This window comes from Solea solea, chromosome 13, assembly GCF_958295425.1.
Source record: "Solea solea chromosome 13, fSolSol10.1, whole genome shotgun sequence".
Taxonomy (NCBI): Eukaryota; Metazoa; Chordata; class Actinopteri; order Pleuronectiformes; family Soleidae; genus Solea; species Solea solea.
This window is the reverse complement of record NC_081146.1, coordinates 10,430,800-10,454,846: the sequence shown is the minus strand read 5'-3', so window position 1 is coordinate 10,454,846 and position 24,047 is coordinate 10,430,800. Positions and strand designations below refer to the sequence as shown.

General features: G+C 42.1%; 1 protein-coding gene across 4 annotated transcripts in view; it reads right to left on the bottom strand.

Annotated features, from left to right (window-relative positions):
* Positions 1 to 430: 430 nt before the first annotated feature.
* Positions 431 to 24,047, bottom strand: part of hdac9b (histone deacetylase 9b) — a 35,131-nt gene continuing 11,514 nt past the window's right edge. The window contains exons 3-13 of one of the 4 annotated variants that reach the window (XM_058646708.1): positions 20,948 to 21,197; positions 13,932 to 14,173; positions 13,412 to 13,592; positions 12,103 to 12,226; positions 11,876 to 11,997; positions 7,614 to 7,745; positions 7,152 to 7,267; positions 5,620 to 5,742; positions 4,829 to 5,006; positions 4,525 to 4,739; positions 431 to 2,444 (exon numbers count right to left, since the gene is read on the bottom strand). In XM_058646708.1, coding sequence (XP_058502691.1) covers positions 2,109 to 2,444; positions 4,525 to 4,739; positions 4,829 to 5,006; positions 5,620 to 5,742; positions 7,152 to 7,267; positions 7,614 to 7,745; positions 11,876 to 11,997; positions 12,103 to 12,226; positions 13,412 to 13,592; positions 13,932 to 14,173; positions 20,948 to 21,056 — 1,878 coding nt within the window. In that variant the 5' untranslated portion in view covers positions 21,057 to 21,197 and the 3' untranslated portion in view covers positions 431 to 2,108. The other 3 variants (XM_058646707.1, XM_058646710.1, XM_058646709.1) reach the window with 3 other exon arrangements.

The following is a 24,047-nucleotide window of genomic DNA, read 5'->3' as shown; positions in this document are numbered from 1 at the left end:
AGGACCGAAGCCTGCTGTGAAATTGCTTAAGCTTGGTTTGAAAGTATCAGGATAAGTCATATATCACCCACTCGCAGCTCACCTTATCTTGACTGCTCTAATACTGCCACAAGGAACCTTGCTTGCTCACATCAAAGAAGTGTTTTGGAAGCCTCTTAAGCTCCCTTTAAAGGGTTACATAGATTCCACTGAAAATAAAGAGCCGGGTTATGGGACCTAGTGTGGGAACGCCAAGCTGAGCTTATGATTTAGGTTCACTTGAGACACCATTTTTTTTTTAAACTAATGGAGAAAGTCATCTGTGACTTTACAGGACAGAAGTTATGGAAAAGGTTTTTTTGAAAGCCTTAATTAAGCTTATGTTTCCTCTGCACACAGTACATCCTCACAATGAGATGGGGGGGGGGGAATGATGACTCATCAGAGAACATCAGAGGTAAATTAACTTTATTTTAAAAAAGAAAGGTTTATCACACAAGGCAAAAAAGAGAAGAAAACTGCAAACTGCTATGAACAGACGCCCCCTTCCACTGACAGCAAAGGGGTTCTCATTACAGCCAAATCAAAGGAGCAAGAGAACAGGACTCACATTGTTCTGATTGTGTTTACTTACACTAAAAACATTACAACTGGACAATCTGAATGTACAATATAAGACGGTTTTGATTTTCACAGGAATCCAAACACAGAACCCCATACTAACATGTTTTTTTTTTTTTACACTGAGTAGACGGTACAAATGAAACTGGAAGGTTTACAGCTATGCAATACACTGAAATGATCATTTTAAGACAGACTATACATGTTGCAATGGGCACTTTCAGGGGAAAAAAACAGGCTTTAAAAAGAAGAAGAAGAAGAAGAAGAAGAAGAAGCAAGGTCCCGTCCTGGGTTTTCGTAACATCAAACCTGCATATTGAGGTAACCCTGCCACTGGGGAATACGAAGGAAGTGATTCCCTTTAAAAAGGACTCTCTTAACCATATCCCCACTCACTTTGTAATTCGTCTTGACAGTAAATCAATTCTCAAGCCTGGCCCCTTGGACTCCTCCAACCCTAGGTCCTCCTCTCTCAACATTCCTGCGCACATGAATCACTCCAACTCCTGGCTTCTAGAAGGCATTTCCTGCCCGGCCCTCTCTCTCTCTCTCTCTCTCTCTCTCTCTCTCTCTCTCTCTTTCGCTCTCTCTCTCTCTCTCTCTTTCTCCCTGACTCCTCTGCTGAAAGCTGGGCAGGAACCCGGCCCAAGCTTTGATTTGGACCCAGAGGGCTAAGCTCAGCTTAGCACACAGGACGGCCCTGGCTGTGTGTCTGCTCAGAGTCTGAGACATGGAGACTCAGGATGTGTTGGGAGATGCCTGCACACCCAAGCAGGGATTTAGTGATTTCACCTTCAAATTGCAATATGAGCTGCGGACCATATTCCAATGGCAATATCACTCCCAGCACTGTGGGAGCACGTGGGAGCATCCTCATGTCCGCAGTATACATTCTGCCTGAGACAGATGTTCATTATTTCAGCTCTGAGACCACTTAACATGGAACATCATCACAAATTGTTGCGAACAACAGAGTACACAGTGTGTTACACTCTCGGACACACAGTCTTTGTGACAACTCGCGGGAGTGGACAAAAGAGCATTCAAATATTATATGGCAAAAGAAATGTACACAACGGGAACACAAGTTGGCTCTTCAAAGCTGTACACCTGTTCAACCCACACCCCCACCCCCACCCCAGAAATTGATGCTAAATCCACAGTATTTGTACATAAAAGGTTTCGTCACTGGATGACCAAAGCAGCTCTTAAAAAGAACGGTCTAAATTTTATTCTTATTATATACACAAAAGTGAAACGTACATATTTTACAGAGATCACTACACAAAAGATCACAAACAGAGAGTCTTAGACAGTGGGATGAGCGAGGCTTCAGCTGAGTCAAACAGGGTCATGTGTTGTGATGGGGAGAGCTGCCCTACTGTGCAATGGCTGCTATGTGTGTGTGTGTGTGTGTGTGTGTTTATGTTCCGGGATGTAGATGCACATTTGTAGAGACTTGTTCATCTGCGAATGTTGCAAGTGTGTGATCTCACCCTCTTCCCTTCTCAGATCATGGCTCTTATCACCAGTCTCCCTTTGACCTGATGAAGATAGGTGCTCTGCTGAGACTCTAAGCTCTGATTGGTCAAAGCCTCATCCTCACTATCAGCCGGCTCCTCCTTCACCTTGATGACCCCGTAGTGGACATCAGGCAGCTCGCTGCTCGAGCCACTGCTGCTGCTACTGCTGAAGGTGTGCTTCCGAATGACTCCTCCAGGGGGCAGCCTGTCCTCCTGCATGCTCTCCATCTGCTCTCCGTGGTGCTGCTCCTCCTGCTCTTCCTCTGACTCCTGCAGGTGTGCGCTCGGCTGACGTAACTGCTCAATGGACTTGGACAACAGCTGCAAAACAGACAGACTCCTCATCAGTGATGGAGGCGCATGGCCAATGAACTTTTACAATCAAACCTTTATCAGCGCACACTGGGTGTTTGAAAACAGCCCATTCAAATGTATATTTTATTTGCCAAATCTCTGAGTAAATGAATCAACTCAAATGCACACAGATGTTAATCTAATTAATCAAATCAAACTTAAATAACCTTTTTTTTTTCTTTTAAATTAGTCGTTTTTTTGTCATTACAAAACCAAGGGAAACAGACAAAGTGCTCTGGGTTGTAGTCAAAAGGACACACAATGAAATGTGTGAGCATTACTACGAGGATAATGTTGGTCTGATACTGTAATTTGTCAAATAAAATCTTCCTCTTGCATTGGGAGAAAAACACAAATGACTTGAGGGCTCAAAAGATAAACTGACATTTACACAACCACAAAAAAGAAAAGAGTCAATAAGGTCAGGTTAAGGCTTTGGAAATCTATATTTTATGGAGGTTTAAGTGGGGGAGGGGAGCAAAGTGTTGATATATTCTGCAAACACTGGAGGTTATGATGAAGGGAGCAAGTCATTATGATGTGCACACATCACATTTACCACCCGCAGCTCAACGGTGCTCAGGTTTTCACCATCACAAATATTTGAATCACTCAAACAGAAAATGAATCATCATCAGTTTGAGTTTTAAGTGCATCTGGATCTGAGTGGCAGATACATTCTGAGAGGGAAACTGAGTAATAAAGAAATTGTTTAATGTTTTTAATCTAAAACGGAGGCACATGAGATCAGATCAGACGGATTCACTCGAAGCACAAAGGCATGTTTCACTGTCTTGCAGCTGACAACTCAACCACAAGAGGGCTCCATAAACTGATAAGCAGCTACCCTTCACAGCTGGTCACCACAAACATTACTGTCCCTAGAATGTAGGCCTTATATAAATACCCCTCCAGCGACAAGAATTAGCCTCCTTAGTCTGGCAATAATAAAAAAAAAAAGTTCATACCTCTTCTTTAAATACTTAAGCTCTTCTAGATCTCCATTAGTGCCCCCTGCTGTTGAAAGCACTTAAGGACCTTTAAAAACAAGCCTGTGCAAGGAAATTAATTAGGGCAATGTTTTAGCAATCGCTCTCGATAAACACGGAGGGCTCATCCCTGATTAGTGGCCATTTTTAACCTCCACACAAAGAAGCTTTACTTGCGATCTCATTGGCCTGAGTGATCGCACCAGAGAACCGGTCACGTAGTGCTCGGCAAGATGTTGCAAATTGTTCAAAGGCTCTTTACAAAGGCTCAGATGAACAATGTAAAGTACTTGTCAATGGCCACAGACAGGATTGAAATGAGTCTGTGCTGCTGTGTGACAGGAAATCAAACGTGTTGTTTTACGTCTAGTGAGACTGAGAAACTGTCAACGGTGTATCTGTGCAGTATGACTCAGCTTGTGCTTTGTGTTTCTTATTACTTCCAGGTTAGAGCTGCTCTATGGTCCCCATGACCATTCAGGGCCCAGCGATGGGACACATCAGTATGTGAGCGCACACAATGCTGCCTTTCACAGTGTCGGCCACCTCACACACGTCCCTCACCAGAATAATTACACTCTGTGTATAGCAAGGTCACCTCGGCCAGTGAACAGAAACACAAATATTGCTACAGAGGAACAAAATGTATTCTGGGCAGTTTTTCCTTCATTTGAACTAAGCTTGAATTGAATTTCACAGAGTTAGCATGTGAACGGCACTGATGCCTTAAGCTATGATAACAGAATTAGTGCAGGGGAAGCATTTCTTCCCTATTTGAAGTCAGGCAGAAGTTTCTTTGCTTTGCAGGAAAAACACCAGGATTCCAGGGAAGAGTAGACTAGGGCCCCAGTCTAAAAAACCTGAGCTACCACAGATGCTTTTACAAAAGGCTAAAAATAGATCCGCATTTGTGTGCTTAAAATGATTAAATCAGACTCCCTGCAGTAAAAAAAAGACCTCGGGGGACCTGAATAGGTGCAACATGAACTTTGCAAAAAAAGTAATCTGAAAGTCTAAATCCTCCCCTGTGATTTGAAAATCGATGAACAGCATAATACCTTATTTATGTGGATCTGCTGCTGGTACTGTTTCTGTTTCTCCAGGAAGTGCTGGTGTTGCTGCTGGATGACAAGTTGGGCCAGTGTGTTCTGAGGCAACGGAGCTGACTGGGTTCGGTTCAAGGGCCGATGTTTTGGTAGTTTAGGCCGACTGCTGGAGGGGCGATCCTTCATGGCCAGAGGGGACTGAGGAAGAGATGACATGGAGCCATGGCCTACGAAACAAAACACACACAAAAATGTTATATATAGAACATATGTTGCTGATAAAAAAATCATGCTAAAATAATATTTGAAGACTTACCAGTGGAGAGGATCTTCTGCTGCCTCATCTGCTCCTTCTGGAGGAGGTGTTGGAGGAGAGCCTGGTGACTGGGGCTCACCTTAGACTCCAGGCCTGTGTGAAGCGGCACAGGGCCCAGGAGATTTCCAGGCAGCCCATGCTTGATTTCTGTTGATCTGTCTTTCAACCCCATGGCAGCCTGAGGGAGGAGAAAACAGATATCTGTTTATTAATATTCAGCAGTTTGGCACTAAAACTACAAAACGTTCCACCAACCATATTGAAAAATACAATCTGTGCACATCTTTAAAATGATGATGAAGAAGTATTGTAATGTTGTTTTTCATAATCATTGACAAGAATTATAAGTGTATATTCTAACAAACCAAGCTCAGTAATATTTGAGCTGTTTTTTTGTGAATGAATAGGTGCTGAGTCCATCACTGTAATGTTAAAACATTACAGCAGGTGATGGACAGGCCTCTGTGGAATGTGCCAGAGGACTAAAAGATGAGATATCATTTGATAAGTTATCAGGAGTTGCACTTGAGTGCCCTTGGATCTTTTAAAAATGATAAATGAGGTTATAAGAGACACTGCAGGGCAATATTTATTTAAGGACGACAAAATAATCTGGGGCCAAAGGTCAGAGACCTAAGAATCCAGGCATCCACTGATGTCTTTCCAACAAACAGACACTACACCAGTGTATTAAGCAACATTTCATGCAAACATTCGGTCTGCAAAAATATGTACTCACAATCATTACATTACATGTCATTTAGCAGACACTTTTATCCAAAGCGACTTACATTCATGGGCGAGGATGCAGTTGTAAGCCCCAAGGAGATGTTGGGTAAGGAGGGGGAAGTGTATAAGCTCAGCATGGACATGGAGCCCTCAGGTCGAAATAATCTGGGCTGTGAAGGCCATCTCTATATCAAACACAAAGGACAGAGCAAACGAGAGAGATTAAGGACGAGAAATCCCACAAGAGACAATTTGAAAGGCAACACGAGCATAAACCTTAATGCACTATGACGAACAACAGCCTTCTTGCTGCAAACGGAAAGGCACACGTTTCTTTAAGAAGGATGTTATAAATCCGTGGCAGGTTTGCAGAGGTTGACTGGAACTTTATAGAATGATGATTATAAAATGTTCCAAGCCTTTAAATCTACCCATCCACCCTGATTTCTTCAGTCCCCAATTGGCCTGCTGCCTTTTCTGACTCCACGGTCCCCACCCTCTGGCTACTCTCTCAGAGAACATCAGCACTGGGGCATACTTCCTGTACCCAGCAGAGCACAGGACCAGCATGTGGTTTTGGAACAACCATGTTTATCCTTCCAACCCCTACCAGTACGCAGTGACCTGTACGTGGATATCCGGCCCATATTTGACCCGAGGGACCAGTTCCCTCTGAAAAAGGATACCTAATGTAACGGTGCATAAACACGCCGTGCTTTTGCAACAGGCATGGGGTCTACAGACAGCCCCGCTCTCCACCAGTGGCTTTCATGAGAGCCTCAGCTTGGGCTGATACAATAGCAATCCTGTGTGTTTATGTTGTTAGCATGTGGGTGTCTTTGGCTACCAGGGCCTGGGATATCAATTAAACTCCACAGTTTGTCTGTCTCCCTAAGACTCAACCTCCAGCCTGGTGTCGGGGTGTCTCTCCATTCTGTGTCACACTAGGTCCCTAGGAGAGTAAACAGCAATGTTTAAGAAAAACACAGCTGTTCTGCTAATATTCTTCTGAGATCTGTCATATCTGCCACCGTCTATAATGGTCTGCTGTATGAGCCTGGTCCAAGGGGAGTCCTGGTCAGTAACTGAGCCACAAATCTATTGGGAAACGCTTCAGAACCACTCAGTGTCGGCATGCAGCCAGACCAATGACAGAAACACCTCTACAAGCCAACAGCAACCTTACAGCTGAACTTTGCAAAACATAAAACTGACTGTACAGCACATACGGGCAAAAACTGAGGGAGAGAAAAATGTGCCGGGTTTTTATTTTTACTGCTGTTTTTGCATTCTGAGTACTAACGGTGATAGAGTCCATCGATTTTCCGACATAATGTGTCATCTTTACACGAGTAATCAGACGTGTGGGTCAAGCTGTGCCTGTTTAATGTCATTGTGGGGAGCCATTTCCATTGGCGTGGAACAGACAAAGGCTGTTTTTATAGCTGCAAGCAGAAGGACAGATAAGCATTTACTGCCCTGCCATAAAATTATAGTTTCAATATGGCATGATTTCCACATTAAAATGCATCACTAGTGAGGTTTTTTTTTTTGCATTATTCTTTTTCCAGTTGATTCAGATTTACAAACATACCTCTGTTTTTGTGGTGGTAGGCAGAGACGAGGGTCCGTTTTCAGCCCCCAAGGCACTGGAGGCCCCTATGGGAGAGCTGGGGCCGGAGCCAGGGGCACTGTTAGTGGGCGTAGAGTCTAAAAAACATCAAGGAGTTTCAGACAAAGTATGCATGTTCACTCTCTACACTCAAAACACACACACAGAGGCTTACCATAACAGCTGCAGCCTCACAACAGTTTAATGTGTACGGTCATGGCCGCCTGGTTACAAACGGTCTTTCTTAACACTGAAGTGCAATCGCCATTAAATGTTACTGCGCTGCAGAAGCGCTGATTATTGTCCAGCGCTGCAATAATAATACTAGGATGTAGTTTTGTCTTATTTATGGAGAACACTTGAAATACCAGATTATATGATGCAGGCCATTTGAACGCATGTTGTAGCAAAGAAAAATAAATGTAATGCCTTGGCAATACACACCCATTAGCTCCAGGGCCCTCTTCTTATAAGGAGTCATGATGTTTCCATCTCTTCTCTTCAGCATTGGACTGCTCCTCCTCTCTGCTACCTTCTGCTTCAGTCGGGATCGTACCTTCAGGTTAGGCTCAGAGGCTGAAAAATAAGGAATAGGTATTTTTACTGCGGAGTGTCAAACTACGGCTAAAATAGAGATCAATTACCCAATCATTTCATGGAGTCAGGTTGATTTTGAATAGCCCGCATGAAATGAACATTATCAAAGAAAATAGCAACATCATAAAATAAGAGGGAACTGAAAGAGGAATAAAAGGACTATAAATCAGCTCAAAAATAAGCAATAACGTCGCACTTTGACATGTAACCATTTCAGTTTCAGTGAAATTCAGAGCAGGTTTCAGATAAATTAAATGAGTCAGGATTGGGCCTATTTCCACCTCATCTGGACTAAATTAGGTTTGAGCAGCACAGAGGCTCTAAGTGAAGGAGTGCGCTACCTGCCGCCCTGGTGACCACAGTCTGATACAGTAGCAACAGTTAAACTAACACAAAAACATGGCAGATGTTTCAGGCCCTCAAACCCCATCCCCATCGCCCCCGCCCCTGCTAATGCAAAACAGAGATACCCGAATACACAGTCCGAACACACACATACACACTCACACACGGAGCCTGGCCTGAGTGGCCTGAACTGATCTGGACTTAGAAATACAGTCCATCAGTATTAAAAAAAAAAGCTGTCATCTTATTCCACACCCCAGACATTATAATGGGTACAAAATTGTTATGAGGTCTCACTACAATTATTCAATCATTTTTAGAACCTTCGCATAAACAGTGTCGATTTATACAGACTTTCAGCGTCATTATATAAATGAAAGTCGTGTTGTTGCATCTGCTGATAGTGACACTGAGTCACTGGGTCAACATGTCGCACATGGACTTCCCATCAAGCCTCTGGACATGGAGTCCCACAGCAAGCGTTACACACTCAGATAAACAATCAGAATAGATACCGCTATGTCCACGTTATGTAAAGCCTCTGTTACAGTTACACAACAGCCAATCTATTTCAATTATTTAGTTTTAAATCAATAATTCAGTGGGTCTCTTGAATTGTGCCACATTATACAGCTATACATGCAGAAGTGGGGCTATGACGTGGGTGCACTGTGAGGAGGAGGCAGAGGAGGAGGAGGAGGAGGAGGGGGAGCAGTGATGGGGTACAGCTCAAGAGAGCAGGCCAGATGTTGCTATTTCTGGCTATTGTCAAAAAAGAAGCAAAACCTTCTTCACTAATACGTGGCACAGACCTCTAATCCTGTGGGTGTGAGGTAGAATGAAAGAGAGCGAGGGAGGAAGAAAGGAGGCAGGAGAGATAAATGGAGAGAAAACGCTGTTGGGAGTCATATGAATCTGCTTCACGCCCTGCTGCCTTGATTGCTTTCTATTTTTACACACTGCTGCCACCAAGCTACGCATCCCAATTGGTCGCCACGGGAACACCAGACAGCAGCACTGGAACAAACACTTTCTCACTGGTCTCCAAGGGGAAAAAAATGCCCTGGTGCACAGTGCAACAGGAGGCAATGATGGCAGCAGCACAAGTACATGCATATACACAGAGCACTTGGGTCACTTCTCTGGCCTCTACATTAACACAAATATACAGCAATGCCTGCACTACAGCGCAGTCATAAATCAATCACCTTATTACATTTAAATGTGGTGCTGCAGGGCTAAAGGCTTTGCCAGTGAATGTGTTTTGTATCTGCACTTAATCAGAATTTTGACTCCACTGAGTGTCTGTGTCCATTAGAGCCAGGACCTGGACAGATGGCTGTGGAAAGCTGAGGTGTGTGTTCTGGGCCTGCTTCTCAGTTTACCTTCTTATGTAACCCGAGGCAGAAATTGAAGAATTAATGCTCTTAAAAATTACAAGGCAATAATATTTTTAACCAAAGCTAAGTTACAGTTCCTCATATATTTTATTATAAGAGATCTAGAATTCTTTCATTCATGTTTTTTTTTTTTTTTTTTTATATTAACAAAATGTTATTATATTCTAAACAAAGGGAGTTTCCATGTAAACTTTACTCTGGATTAGGCTTTTTTTTATTTTTTTTTACAGTTTTACCTTTGCAGGGATTATTTTTGAAAATCTTCCCTGCACCTGCTGAACGTACACATTTGGTAACTGGGTCAAGACCAGAGAGGGTGTTGCACTTCTTACTGCTAAGCTGCAACTATTCTGAGCACAAACTACAGCGTGGCCTTGCTCTGGTCTATTCTATTTTGTGGGAAGTGAAACAAAGAGGATATACTATACCAAGTAAACAAGTTAATCATGTGAAATCTTTCAAACTGCAGTTTGTGTCACAGGAAATGAAACAAAAGTGCTTCACAGCTGCTCTGTGTATTTAAGGTTTCACTGCTAATAGAACATCTAATAGAGATCAAAGACTATTGATACCCTATCTATTTATATTTTTGTCTTGTATCGTTGTTCTACTTTCCAAAACTTTGAGTGCGACGAAAAGTGTGTGGTGCTCTTTATTGCCTTTTAAAAGTGTTATATTTACATTTACATAAGCTGTCAAACGATAATAAAAATGTAATATTAACGCCTTAAAAGGGATTTACCGTCTCACCAGTTATAAAGACTATTACAATGACAACCTCAAACTCAACCACTGGTCAGATAGAGCAGGGTGACTGGAACGCAGAGCTCTCGTGTCATCTCCATTTTGTTTTCAAAGAGCGAGACTTGCTTAAACAAACAGTCGTGTCGAGGTTCAGCCTGCCCGTGCCAGTCCTAACTTGGTTACACCTGCCAATCAGCTATCAGGGACAGCCAGTGGCTCCGGGAACAACACTACCTTTGTGTGTCCCTCTCGCGTGCCGAGCTCTCCGAGGACTTTAATGAAGACAGACAGGAAGTGGGGGAGGAAGGCCTAAGCAGGAAATGACCATATATAGATTCAGGAATCCAAAGAGCAATAAATAGTTTTATCAGTGAAAGAGTCAGATACGGATACAGGGAGATGGTTTAACCATGTAAATAGAGGAATGAAAACGTTGTGTTTGAGCAGAGGAGAGCAGTCGTTGGTTTAAATCTACCTTTTTTTTTTTACTTTCAGAGTAAAAAAGCCAACAATGCTACCAGAGATGGTCTCTCTGTTATTTTCAACTGGTTACTTGTGAGACAAGGTCTTAACTTTGTGAGTCTAAAGACACGTTTCAAAAATGCAAGTGTATATCTTCAGAAGGGGCATTTATGTTTGAAGATGGTGTGATTCAAAGTGATTACAATAAAGAAAAGCTGTCAAAGCTTCCATTTACCGTTCTAATATTTATCCTCGCCATGCAGCAACCTTCATTTACAAGCTATAATTCCCAAGCCTGATCTTTAAGTTGGGTAAACACGCAACATGGCAGGCTTGTAGTTAAATAACTCAACAAGTATAATTGTTTTCCAGTGTAATTACAAGAGACGCAGAAGGGAAAAGATCATAATGCAATTTAGTGACCTCACTGTCGAATTATGAAGTTTTTAGCTTGGCGAGCACTTGCAAACCACGAGAGGCCAGGAATTAAATGTATTTACACAGTCGTCCCCAAAGGGTTCGTCTGACTTAAAACCAACAAACCTGAGCGGCTCTTTCGTGGAAAACCTGTGTCTTTTCAAAATAGTTTTTAAAGTCCATAACTCAGGAGTAATTAATCTGCTTTAATTCACTCATTCACCACTAAACTGTTCAAAGGGGCCCTGCAACTTGGTTTATTATTGTAACATAAGGACAAATGTGGTTCCTTCTAAATAATTGCAAGGTAATTGCAGTACAAATAACAGCAATTAAAATCAAAAACTTGTGAAGCAAAAAAGATACAATGAAAATGTTTTGCTGGTTGTGTTCCGCCGCCGTCCTTTTAGAATAATCCAAATAGGAGTTAAAAGTAAAAGTTAGTTAAAAGTTTAGTTTCTTGTGAACGTTTCGTGTGAAGCCCTGAAGGAATGAGGAGCGAGCAAAGGTCATAATGAGCCTAACTGATGTCATTAGCAGGTCATCAGCAACCCCGGGAAATACTAACTGAGGAAATGACCTTTTGATTGACAGGGGGCAAAATGACACTGGGTTTAATAATAACCCAGTGTAGTGAAACTGAAAATAACTGTTTGAGGAACAGTGTGTACACATAGTGTATTACTTTTAGGTCTTTGCTGTGTGTGCACGTGCGTGTGTGGTGAGTGTAAATTAACAAACCTGTCTTCCTCAAGGGGAAGTCGTCTTTGCTCTCTATAGGCGATGGCAGAGTGTAGTGGCAGGTGGGAGATGTCCCACCCAGAGGCGAAGAGCTTTGGTCCAGTGACGTGTGGTGAGACGACCTGATCACATAAAAGCACGTTTTTTTGAGATTATAAAAAGTAAAGAGCGCTTCTGTGAGATTTAAATATAGTATGTGTCTCCTGAAAGACATGAAGAGTACTTACGTGTACCAGAGTTTTGGGTGGTGGAGGAAAGAATGGCTGGCTCCACTACCCACGGGGTCTTTGGCGGATTTGCTCAACAGAAACTCTTGGAGTTTCTGCTTCACCTCGGTACTGGCCACTGCACCTGTGGGACCAAAAGACCGAACCAAAGGGATTGGGGTCACCCTAGGGCAACAACTGATGACGATTATTTCCAATACAATATGAAGATCTACTTTTTACCTTTATGAAACTTGCAGATTTACTACAGATTTTTTACTAACCATGACTATTTTTTATTTTCAATTTTCCTCTAAAATCTCCTCTTTAAGATTTTGAAGAACCCCCAACTAATGTAGGGAGATCTCCCCCTAGTGGTGCAGGAGCACAATATTAGTTTCAAGCTGCTAAAGTGATACTGCCTAGGGATGTTCTTTCCCACTGGAGGGTTACAGTTGCAGGACAACGTCTCAAATTACCTGATCTGTCCGGGCCCTAAATCTAGTTTATTATTAGCTGTAAGGTAAAAACAGATATGAAACACTCTATCTGAATCTATTTTCATTGTGCTATTGAAAGACATGTCCTCCTCAACTCAGGGCTTAAATGTCACTGGACAACCTGATGTCATCAGTTCAAGGAAACATGCCCTCGTGATCCTTCGATCATGAATATGTTCCTTTATCTGATGAATAAAGAATATAAAAAAACAAAAAATAATAATAATAATTCCAAGTTTGTAAGACAGACAGAATATGCAGTCTTAAAATGCTACCAGATGGCAAATAAATATAACAGTTTGATTAATTCATTATCACCAAAAAAAAAAGGCAATTGTGTGTCCTCTGACTGAAATACGAACATATGACTTGACTAAAGTTATCATTAATGAATGGCTGGTTGCTGTAAAAAGTGAAATTAGAATCAAATGTTACATCACTTGTTTGTGTTCGTGTTGGCAGCATTTCCACGCCACCAAGCTCCAAGAGCTTAAGAAGCTACAAAGCCTACTGAGCTTTCGTAGCACAAATGATGTCTGGATATTAGTAAATCATTAGTAAATAATTACGGGCGCTGTATGAAAACTGTATATGAGTAGTTTCTCAGTCAGTACAGCGTCTCGCTACAGGAAACCATTACAATTTAGCTGTTTAGATGCATGTTTTGTGTTTGGCCACACACTAAGGTAATGCATTAAAAATGACTGAAGAGGTTGAGGATTATGGTGATTTCAGAGCATCGCGGTCGCTTCAGCCTGCGGCCGTTAAAAATCACAAATTCCACCCCTGATGTTTAAAAGATGGCGATGATGGCGGTGTCAAGCTCTTACTCTCTCTGGAGCGCTCCTTAGCCCTGAGGCTGAGGCTGGAAACATGCTGCTCTCGCCGATGCCTCTCCTGCTCCTTCTCCTGCTGGCTCTGCTGCTGCTGCTGTTGCTGCTGCTGCTCGAGACGGCGCTCCTTCTCAGCGAGCTCCTGCTGCTGTTTCATGGCCTGGAGCTCCTGCTGGAGCTGAGAAACACGCAGGCCTCAAGTCAGCATGACGCACACTGATAAATATATTTTTAAAACAACAGTCTGCATTTTGCTGTGATGGACTATTCTGTACTTGTCTGTAAAAACAAGACCCACGCTGTGCTATAATGTATTGCTCAACACCCTGCCTTGCAGTGCTGAGTTTCCTTCTTTTCTGCACTCTGTAACATTATCCTGAGCTATAATGTTTTCCACTGATCTGCACTATACCATGCTGTGTTTGTGCTCTTCTGTTTTGAACACTGCTGTGTTGTGTTGTTCCGCATGGTGCACTGCTGTGCTGTCCTCCATACATCTGTCCGGTGCATCGCTGACCTTAAGGTGCTCCTGGAGCTGAGCCTGGTGCTGACGGGTCAGCTTCTCATGCTGCTTCTGGAACTCGCTGATCAGTAACTGCTTCTGGATCTGCTGCTGCTTCTGAATGATGAGCAACTCCTGCTGCAGCTGCCTCTCCCACAGACCTGGGTCCGATCCTGGCCCCAGCATCCTCAGATCTGTGCGCAGGTCCAAAGGAGATAAGGGATCCACAGCCAACGGCACGTCTGGCTTAATGTCAACTGAGGACGTCAGTGGAAAGAAGAGATAAAGGAGAACATAGCTTTGTCAGTCTTTAATTGCATGGCATGATCCTGTAACAATTCATTTTAGCCACGTGTATTAATATCAAGACATATTTTTGACAGTGGAATTATGAAAGTGCATGATTTTGTTTTCTTTTTAAGCTTCCGACTACTAGTTTGCAAGATCCTTTCAGCTATTTGACTGTCTTCCCCTCCTTCCACACCTCTCACTAGACAAACAATACATGTTATTCCTGTGCTAATAGCATCCCAGTATATCTTAATGTATTGAATCTTCCCCCCTGTATGGAGGATATGTATTATTTTTGCCAATACGCAGTCTTATTTTAAATATGTATATTGCTGTAGACAAAAATATGTTAAAAGAGAAAGAGAAAAGAAACATGGTAAAATAAATAAGTAAGCCCAGAAATAAGGAGCACATATTTTTCTCTCGCGATCCCCAGAAACCTGCAATTATAAAAATGTCTATAAACAAACAGCATCACATCGGTCAGTGTAGCGTCCACTGGGAGCAGCTGTAGAACACACTGAATGGACATTTGGCACGGAATGCTACAGTGGTGATTAAAGTATTTAGATAAATCCTATCTTTGCACGGCCGGATAAAATAAATAAATAAGGGATTCCTCAGAACATCATGCAGACATCACTGCGTTATATAAATAATTCAAGGAGACGAAAGTTGATGAATCCACGTGTTTATGATTTCACGCCACTGTGAAATTCCCGTCACTGATCTTTAAGTGCAGATACTGTAAACGTGTGCGTCGGCGAGGCCCGTCTTTGTCTTTGACAACTACCTTCATTGTAAGTAGTTGCCAGATACAAAGTAAGAGGACATCCCTTTGGTCTCCCAGCTCTATATATAGCATGTTCCACAGAGAAAATCAATTTCCAGTTACGAACAACAGAGACAGGGCCACTTCATCACCTACTTCCACAGAGGATGATGAGTGACTGTACAATATTTTTCTCTGTCCCTTTTTGTTTTGTTTTTATGATAATCCACACTTCTGTATCTTTAAAACAGTCGTGCCGCTTGCAGGATCACCTATGTATGTATTCGGGACACAGCATATTTGGCCACTCACTATATAAAGTGGCCAGTTCTTGACTAAATGACGTGTTAGTTATGCCGATCATGGAGTGACATTCAAAGAAGGGTAAGCATTGTGCAGACTGTATAATGTTTCATTGGTTTTCAAACCAGGGAAATATTCAAACCTTCTTAAAATTCCCGTGGCTACAGAGAGATTTACTGAGTGCATTCATTGGCTCAATCTTCTCAAGGGTCACATTTAAGAGAACAAACATGGACAATGCTTTTCTTCACCACCTGCTTTTATGCTTTTAGAAACAGTGACATGTGACACTTTATATTTTCACTTACATTGTCTAGTGTTTGTCCTGTGCCTGTATTTATCTTCATCAACTATAATGCAATATACCAATGAATAAGAATTTAAACCTGCCAGAAGAAGTAGTGACGCTGGGTGTAGCTGTCAATTAAGATGCAGCGTGCCAGTGTTCACCGATGCTGTGAAGCTCACTGGCGCCCATTTGTTTTGCCATGTAGCCTGTTTTTCTTTGCCACCATTCCATGTCTATGCGGCGGTGATGATTATAAATAGAAACATAAAAGCAAGTGGCGCAATCCTGGTCTGTGACAACCCCCACACCCGAGTATCCACCACCCTAACTTGCCGCTGCCATGGCAACGCTGGCGACATAATTACGTCTCCCCATCCTGCAGATATTGAGTCTCACTGCATGTCATCTCCTGCCTACAGTGGCAATGTGACATGTTGACTATTATATCAGCTTTTCAGCGCTTATATAAGAAAGGAGTCCCCAGCAGAGAGAACATGTTACAAAACCATCCAACACACACACACAAAGGCACACAGACTCACACTCTGAAGACAGTCAGTGGCTAAGTGATATGATAAGTCGTCTTAAAACATGTTCAAAGAGTAAAGACAGTAAGAAGGGACTCCTGAGCTGTATTTCTTCTCCCTGTGTTCTAAAAACAGCACCAATCAAATGACAGTCGAGGGAAACAGCTCAGCAGGCACCTGTAGAACAGAGCCTTCTTTCCTGACAGGGAATATTAATCTTGGCTTGAAAGTACTTGGAAAAAAGGACTCTTTTGTGGAGGCTACTATTCCAGGGGCAGCCGTGAAACTGTGAACCAGTGAAGGGCTCACAGAATCAGGGAGCCTTCGGGATATTTTTCTCTAGTAGACCTAAATATAGCAAAAGAAAAATCAAAAAAACACGCAACAACAAAAAAGCACCTGCTGCTTTGGAGAATTTACCACTGCGATATCTAATTAATCTTATATTCCATTCTGTACCCTCATTGTGACTGGCATTAAGGATCAGCACACCAAGCTGAGCCTCCATCAGAACATCTCAGACAGTGGTTTAAGTGGGGAGGTGAAGGACGAGTGTGAAAGCTTAAGCAACCTTTGACAACCAAGGCTGGATGAAACAGCCCTTGAGGAAACCACAACAGCCTCTTGGGCCCGTTTCTATTCTCGTCCACTGTGTGGGCAAAATAACGCTGGATAAAATGGCAGCTTTGAGGGAAACATAATAAGGTCCTGAAGGTACATAGGTATAGTTCTGCCTCAGCTGAATCCACTACCTAATGTAAAATTCATTTTTCACTATTGACATTGTCATCCGTGCTGAGTGAAACACAGGGGAAAGGTCAATGCATGCCTCTGTCTATGTACTCAACTCAACCACAGGATACATAAGAAGCTTTGTTTCAACAGCCTCAAATTCACAGTTGATACATTTGAGTCACATGTACCCTAAACCTACCCAAAACTGAAATGTAATGTTTCTGTATTACAAAAATACTCTCCAGGCTGAGGAGAATATGGAACCACCAGTAACTGGGGCTAAATATAAATGCTTTTCTGAGCAGGGTCTTAATATAGACAATGTGCAAAAGACTGTCACAGTTGTGAGGTGGCCTGCTCAATTTAACACGGGCAAAAATAAAAGCGCAGAGGTGCATTAATGTAACTTTTGGGTCAATTTCTAAAGCGATCACTCTCGAAGAAGAAGAAGAAGAAAAAGAAGAAGTAGGGTCAGTGATTCAACAGATCCACTGGCGATCATGACCCTCGCTAAGAATACTTTGTTCCGAGTGACAGTGACGTGCCTCCTGATTGGTGGAGAGTGCAGTCCTGAAGTGTCTCTAGGCACTGGTAAACAAGAGATTTATGAATGACAGGTCCCAAATTTGTTTTTAGCACAAGGGTGCGACAAGCACCCTGCCCCATGCCCAAATTCCTCCCTGTGGAGGACCTGCCAAGGGGGATTGAGTGACTCATGGCCTGTGACCACGCTCTCACTGCAGCGTCGCACCACTAGTGTCCCCAAAGTGTTTATTTCTATAACCGATATGCCTCTCATTAGCCTTGGTGGTTGTTAGAGTGACAATCACAGCCTTAATTTGAGATGTTGGATGGCGGTCTTTTTTCCTCTTTTTTTTTTTGCCTCAGGCCACATTAGCAGTCTTCCCACCCTGGAGGGAGAATAGACGTCACATCGTCAGTGACATTACTACTACATGTGAGGCGTCTGAAACACAGAAATAATACACAGCGAAACACTATTAGGATAAGTCATCATGCAGGCTCACATTGGACTTCTCACCTTGAACTTAAATGAAAAAGAAATCATTCAAACTGTAACACTATACCACTGAATATAAAGTATGCAGCTATTTTTACACCTTGCCGAGTCTGTGTTGCACCTATAGATATGTTTTAGTGTCTGTGAATGAGGCAAATGCTCACATTTCAACATAAAAAAGGGGGAAATTATGCTGCGCGAGTGTTGGCATGGAGATAAAATAATGCCCTATTTAATTTGTTCATAAAACGAGTTCAGTACGATGAATATTTATTGTGGCATTTCATCTTTTTTTTTAGTAATAATATATATTTAAGAACTTCTTTCATTTTTATTAGAATTGTTAAATATCTGCTTTTTGCAGATGTCCTTATACATTCTGCTTGGTCTGAAGCAGTAAAATCATATTTGATGGAACTCTGGTTGCTCTATCAGTGTATGAGTGTGTCTACAGAATGTTTACACTAACCATTGATAAAACATATTTAATTCATATTTCATTATTGATGAGCCGAAAAATAAAAGCAAACAACAACAGTGGGTCCCTTTGTGTTTACACTGTAGACATGTACATTGTGAACATTTAGAGTGTTATTGAGACACTTGTTGATCTTAATTCCCTGTCTGAGAGTATAAATAGATCCAAAGATACAGAAGATGTTTGAGGGCAAAAATAAGCTGATGCTTCCAACTGCAATGTGGTGCTGGGTCTCTCATTAAGTGCCTTGTTATTTTGAGCAGCTGGCATGTCTAAAGCAGGAAACAGGTCTTTATTTTTAAGACTCAGACTCGTCCTTGCAGCTGAGCCAGAGCTGCGGCTTGCAGGCTATCTGCTAACAAAGAGAGCTGAGCCGTACCATCACAGACTAAAGGGAGCCAGAAGTCCAGTTATTACCCGCCAAACAACACCGCCACACAAAATGATGCTGAATCTCGATCCAAGCAAAAAGACGGAGATAACACAAGAAACTAAGTGTCCCTCTGTCAAGGCTTTACATCATTATCCACTGCCAGCTCTACATCATCAAGTCAATAAAATTGAAATGTCAAATGTATTAAATCTTCAGCTGTACATTACACCATAACAAAAATGCAACATATATATTTTTACTTGGACTAAGCTTTGATTCAAAATAATAGGTTACTTCACTCCTTTAATGAGCAATCGTAAAAGCACACTGAAACAAAATCATCTTCTTTTGTACTGGTTTGCTCAGGCTCATCAGCAAGGGGGCACTTGAAGCATGGATGGTAAGTAGATACAGAATACAGATAAGAGGACTTGAAAGGGGCAGCATTGTTGCGCTGTGAAGGTCCCTATTCAAAGGAGCATGCATGATATTTTACATGATATTTTGCACAATTAGATTTCCCCCGCTGGAGAGCGCAGTGAGGGCCGTGCTTGTCAGAACTTTAATGTTACTGGCACTGATCAAAACAAAATATGGCCTTTCAATTTTCACAGTCTTTCTGAAGTGTAACAACAGAGGTCCTGATTTAAATGCTGCGAAGACTGCCACAGAAAACACGCTCACAAAGCTAAAGCTAAACAGCGCTGTTCACAAAGACGGATCAATATCCTCAAACGCAGATAACAGTCGACTTTAAAGGGAAAGCGTTCGCTTATAGCAAATTCACACAAAGTGATCCTGGTACAGCATTTCGCCCAGATAATGTGAGTCACTGTCAGGTGTGGAAAGAACATATTAAACAGGCAAAATCCCTATATATATATATCTATATATCTATATATATATACATATATATATCTGTTCTGAACTGCTGTTATATCAGGAGCACGGCGAGATGGAATGATAACGCACAGACGCCTAATCTTAGCAGGCTAATGCCATAAGCTGAAAATAACTCACCTAAGAATAGCTGACCCACAGAATAAGCAAGGAGTCTGAATTAAGGCGCTCAGTATAATTGTTGTTTGGCTCACTGGCCGTCAAGACAGTGCAGCCAGATGGTCAGATAACCTGTTCTATTGACAGAGGTGGAATGTGTCATCTCCCCGTCATGCTCCCGTTTTATTTTTAAATCCCCTCACGTTCAGCCCACTGCCGGGAGAGGTTTTCAGGCACACTGTTCACTTCTCTCAAATCAGATTTAAGACAGTGTTGTTGTTTTTTTTTTATTTGTTACGAGTTTTAGCTCATCTTTAAATACTACGCTAAAATTGGTCATATTACATTCCAGTAAATCTAGTCAAACATGACTCATTGTGCACTTTGCCGTAACGCATTCATTTGAACAGTATCGTAGGACACAATGCTTCAAGCCCGAAACTATTTCAAAAAGGCATTTTATCAATAGCAACGTTCTAAAAAAAAAAAAAAAAAAAAAAAATCAACGCAAAATAGGTGTGACTCATCTTAAGCCGGTGAATACAGGTTACTCATACTGATGTCAGCGTGAACTCTTTTCAATTCAATTCACTTCTCAGCTCAAAAATAGAACAGTCAATGTCTGTTGTAAATACCCTGAGAGAAACCTTTCATTTGTCCTCTCCGTACAGTTTTTCCGGTTCCCTGAAAAGTGCATACTGACATGGAAGCTCGCAAAACACAACACTCCTTTCATGGTCACACTGACTCATTTCAGAGAAGGAGAGCATGGGAATAGTGTTAACATGTTTCTTTCTTTTTCATATAAAAATAGCACTCTTCTGCATGCTGAATAGACACAGGCGGTTTTAACTCATCACAAGACGTTTGTTAGCACAAATTCAAGTGACTACTCATCTGAGAAACACAAGAGTAAATACCTTGATTCAGGAAGAAGTGCCTGATCCTACCACGCTGCTGTGCTGAGAAGGTTTGAGTTCTCTTTTCACACAGAATGAGAGACCAGCTGAGCGCAAAGAGTTGAGAGTATGCGAGAGAGTGAGAGAGCGAGAGAGATAGAGAGTGAACGTGTGTGTGTGTGTGTGTGTGAGACTCACAGAGGATGTGAGATAGCGGAGAAGTGGGAACAGATTCAGCAAAAGGAGAAAAGGCAGGGGCAGGAATGCAAAGAAGAGGGGGGGGAAAGACGGGGAAAATACTAAGATTCCTCAAGAGGAGTAGAAACACCGGTCTGTGTGATCACCTGAGTTGTTCACGTTGTGCATCTTGCTCTGGGTGGGCTGCTGCTGGTGTCCAACGTGCCCTTCTGTTGTGGAGAAACTTGACTCGCCCTCGTAAATCGTCTGCAGCATACTCCACTCAGCGGTCAGGTCTCATCGCCAGCCTTGTGTTTCCTGTCACCAAGAGCCACCCCTCAGCCACTCAGGGGAGAGACCACGACAACAGGCAACTCTCTCGCTTCCTCTGCCTCCTCCTCTGAGAAACCACTCTCACTGTAGAGCAAAAACACAAACTGCACACTCTCTTTCTCTGCAAGCTCCCCGTGCCCTGCCTCAATCTGGTTCAAACACTAAACACAGTGTTTGGAGAAGGGACCCACTATTTTTCTTTCTAATCTGCCTCTCTTCCTATTTCTTTCCAGTCCGTGTCGTTTTTTTTTCTTTCTTCTTCTCTGCAAAGTGCCTGAGCTGAGACTGAGGAAAATGTAAAGCTGGGTTGCTACGAATGCCGTGTACCATGTACTGAGCACCTCGCTGAGGCAGTAATGCAAGCCGGGGAGGGAGCAGGCTTAATTTGCATGTGAATCAACAACTGCGTGGCCCACAGGTGACAGAAATAGAACAATGGCCAGCCCTGGCTAAAAATAGGTCAGGCGAGGCATGGGGATTGGAGCAACATTGATGTGTTTAAAAATATCACACCAAACACAGCTGTCTTCTTCAGCTCCTGCCAGAAGGCATGCCTCCTGACTCTCTCTCTGCAGATGGAGGTTTGATTCCTCCATCTCTCATTTTTCTGATTTATTCAACCAGTCTCTCTCACTCACTCTATTTATGTCTTCATCTTGTTCTCTCAGGTACATGGCTGGAATGATCAATTTTTGCCTTGATGTAGTGGGAGAGTCTCATATACGGCAGCATGAAATGGTGGTCGTCTTTTGTGTGATTCACAAAATATGGAAACACCGTGGTTTTGTTATTTTTGGGCAAATAGAAATTACAATTGTGTATTTTTTTTAAAAAAGAAAAAAAAAAGGGTAAAAATCTGACATGACACGTCGAGTCATATGAGACACCAGAGGAACACTGTGCTCATTTAAGCGTAACCTCGCTGCATTAGCCCAGTGTTCGTATGTGTAGGGTTCAGTGTGTATCCAGGGTAGTGCTGCTTCTCAGGAAGCATGCTTTCAACTAGCTAGCCAAGGAGGCCAACTGTAAGATTATCACAATTACATAAACCTCTCAAAGTGTGTCAAGAGTGCCACTGCAGGATTACACATTCCATTTCCTTGATACACCCTTTTGGTGGACAGGAGGAATAACAAACACAAAAACACACATTGCAGGGATAGTAAGACTTTTTCAATACATGTTAAATCCTCTACTGGCCAACATCCATATTGACTCAAATCTGACCCCAGCCCAAAAAAGTCAAGTCAACTGTTCAATCCGACCACTGACGTAGGCGTGGGTTTGTGGCCAAGCAGCCTGTGCCTTTAAATTTTTCATCTTCCTTCATAATTTGACCTGTCCCCCAGCCAGGGGCGTGGAGCCAGCGCGGCTATTTTTAGGTCCCAAGCTCTGACGACTGGGCAACAGAGAGACGGAGAAGGAGTTTTACTGTGTTGTTTCAGCTGGACAAACATTTAACCCCTCAATTCTTTTATCACAACAACAACCAAGAAGCCAAGAAGGAAATGCACAGCTCACAGGCTCGCCCCAGACATAAAACCACTCACTCTCGAGTGATATATAACGCAGTATATGCTCAGCATATGCTTTGTTGTGCAGTATAAAAACACGGATTATAGGGACTATGGACATGTTATTTTTTTTCATACTTCTATCTTGATTATATATATTTAAATTATATTATTATATATATTATATTATAAAATTATTTGTCTCAGTTCTCTATGTAAAATGGTCACTCGGAGCAAAAAAAAAAACAAAGATTTCGCAAACTCCTGATCTTTGTAATTTGGTTTTGGCATACAACACGGATAAGATGGTGTGAAAGATAACACGCTTTCAAGTCCAAGGTAATGATGACTAAAGACCCAGCGCTCCATCTGCCACAGTGTCTGTCAGAGGAGGCAAGCGCTGACCCTGCATACAACACTGACCTCAACCTATAGACTGAGGTATAATTGATCAACCGAAGAAGTAACGTGTGACCAAACTGACTTACTGTAGCATGACCACTGATTTCCTATTAGTGACATCTAATGGTGAGACTGCAGACTGTAACGGACGGAGGACTCCTCCGCTCACCCTCTCCTTTTCCCATGCACATTAGGGGACTATGGTGTCCTTCACACACCACAAGGATGTCATTTTTTTCTTAGTTTGTGTGATTGTAAACTGATACAAACATGTATACTGTATATAATAGACAGTATATGTAATATACAGTAGTATATTCAATTTCGATGAATAGTGGAGAAGGGTGAAGATTAAATAAGCATATGCTTATTCCTACTCCTTTTCAGGACTGTTGTTTTATTTTTCTCTTTCTTTGTTGTATTATGTTCACATGTTCAAAATAAAACCTTCATTCATTAATTCTTTCATTAAATTTCTGCCAGCAAACCTCCTCCATCCATTTCTCTGTTCCCGCCGCCCCCCATCTCTCCACCATGGGGAGCAGAGCTTTCAGCCGCTCTACCACCCAAACTAAGAAATATCAATTCATTTCCACTTTTCAAATCCATTCAGAACGCTCATGTGTTTAAGATTGCTTTTGTCTCTGTGATCTCAATTGCACTTTAACCTGCTTAACCTGTTTTTATTGTTTGTTTGTTTGTACATTTCCTTATTCATTGTTCGGTGTCCTTGAGCGCTGAAAGGCGCCTATAAATAAAAAGTATTATTATTATTAAAATATGTTCCTATGTTTACCTTTCATTTGTCTTTGGAAGAAGGGAACAACCTGATTTATTTGGATTCAGTTTCCAGTAACCTTGGTCAACCTGCCCTACTGCTCTTAAAAAAAAGATTAGAACACACAGAAACATTAAGTGGGACATGTAACTAGCGATTAACCTACACTTTTTTTTATTTATATCTAGCTTCCTGAGGCTGATGAGGGATTGGATGGAATTGGAAATAACTCTGTCTAAG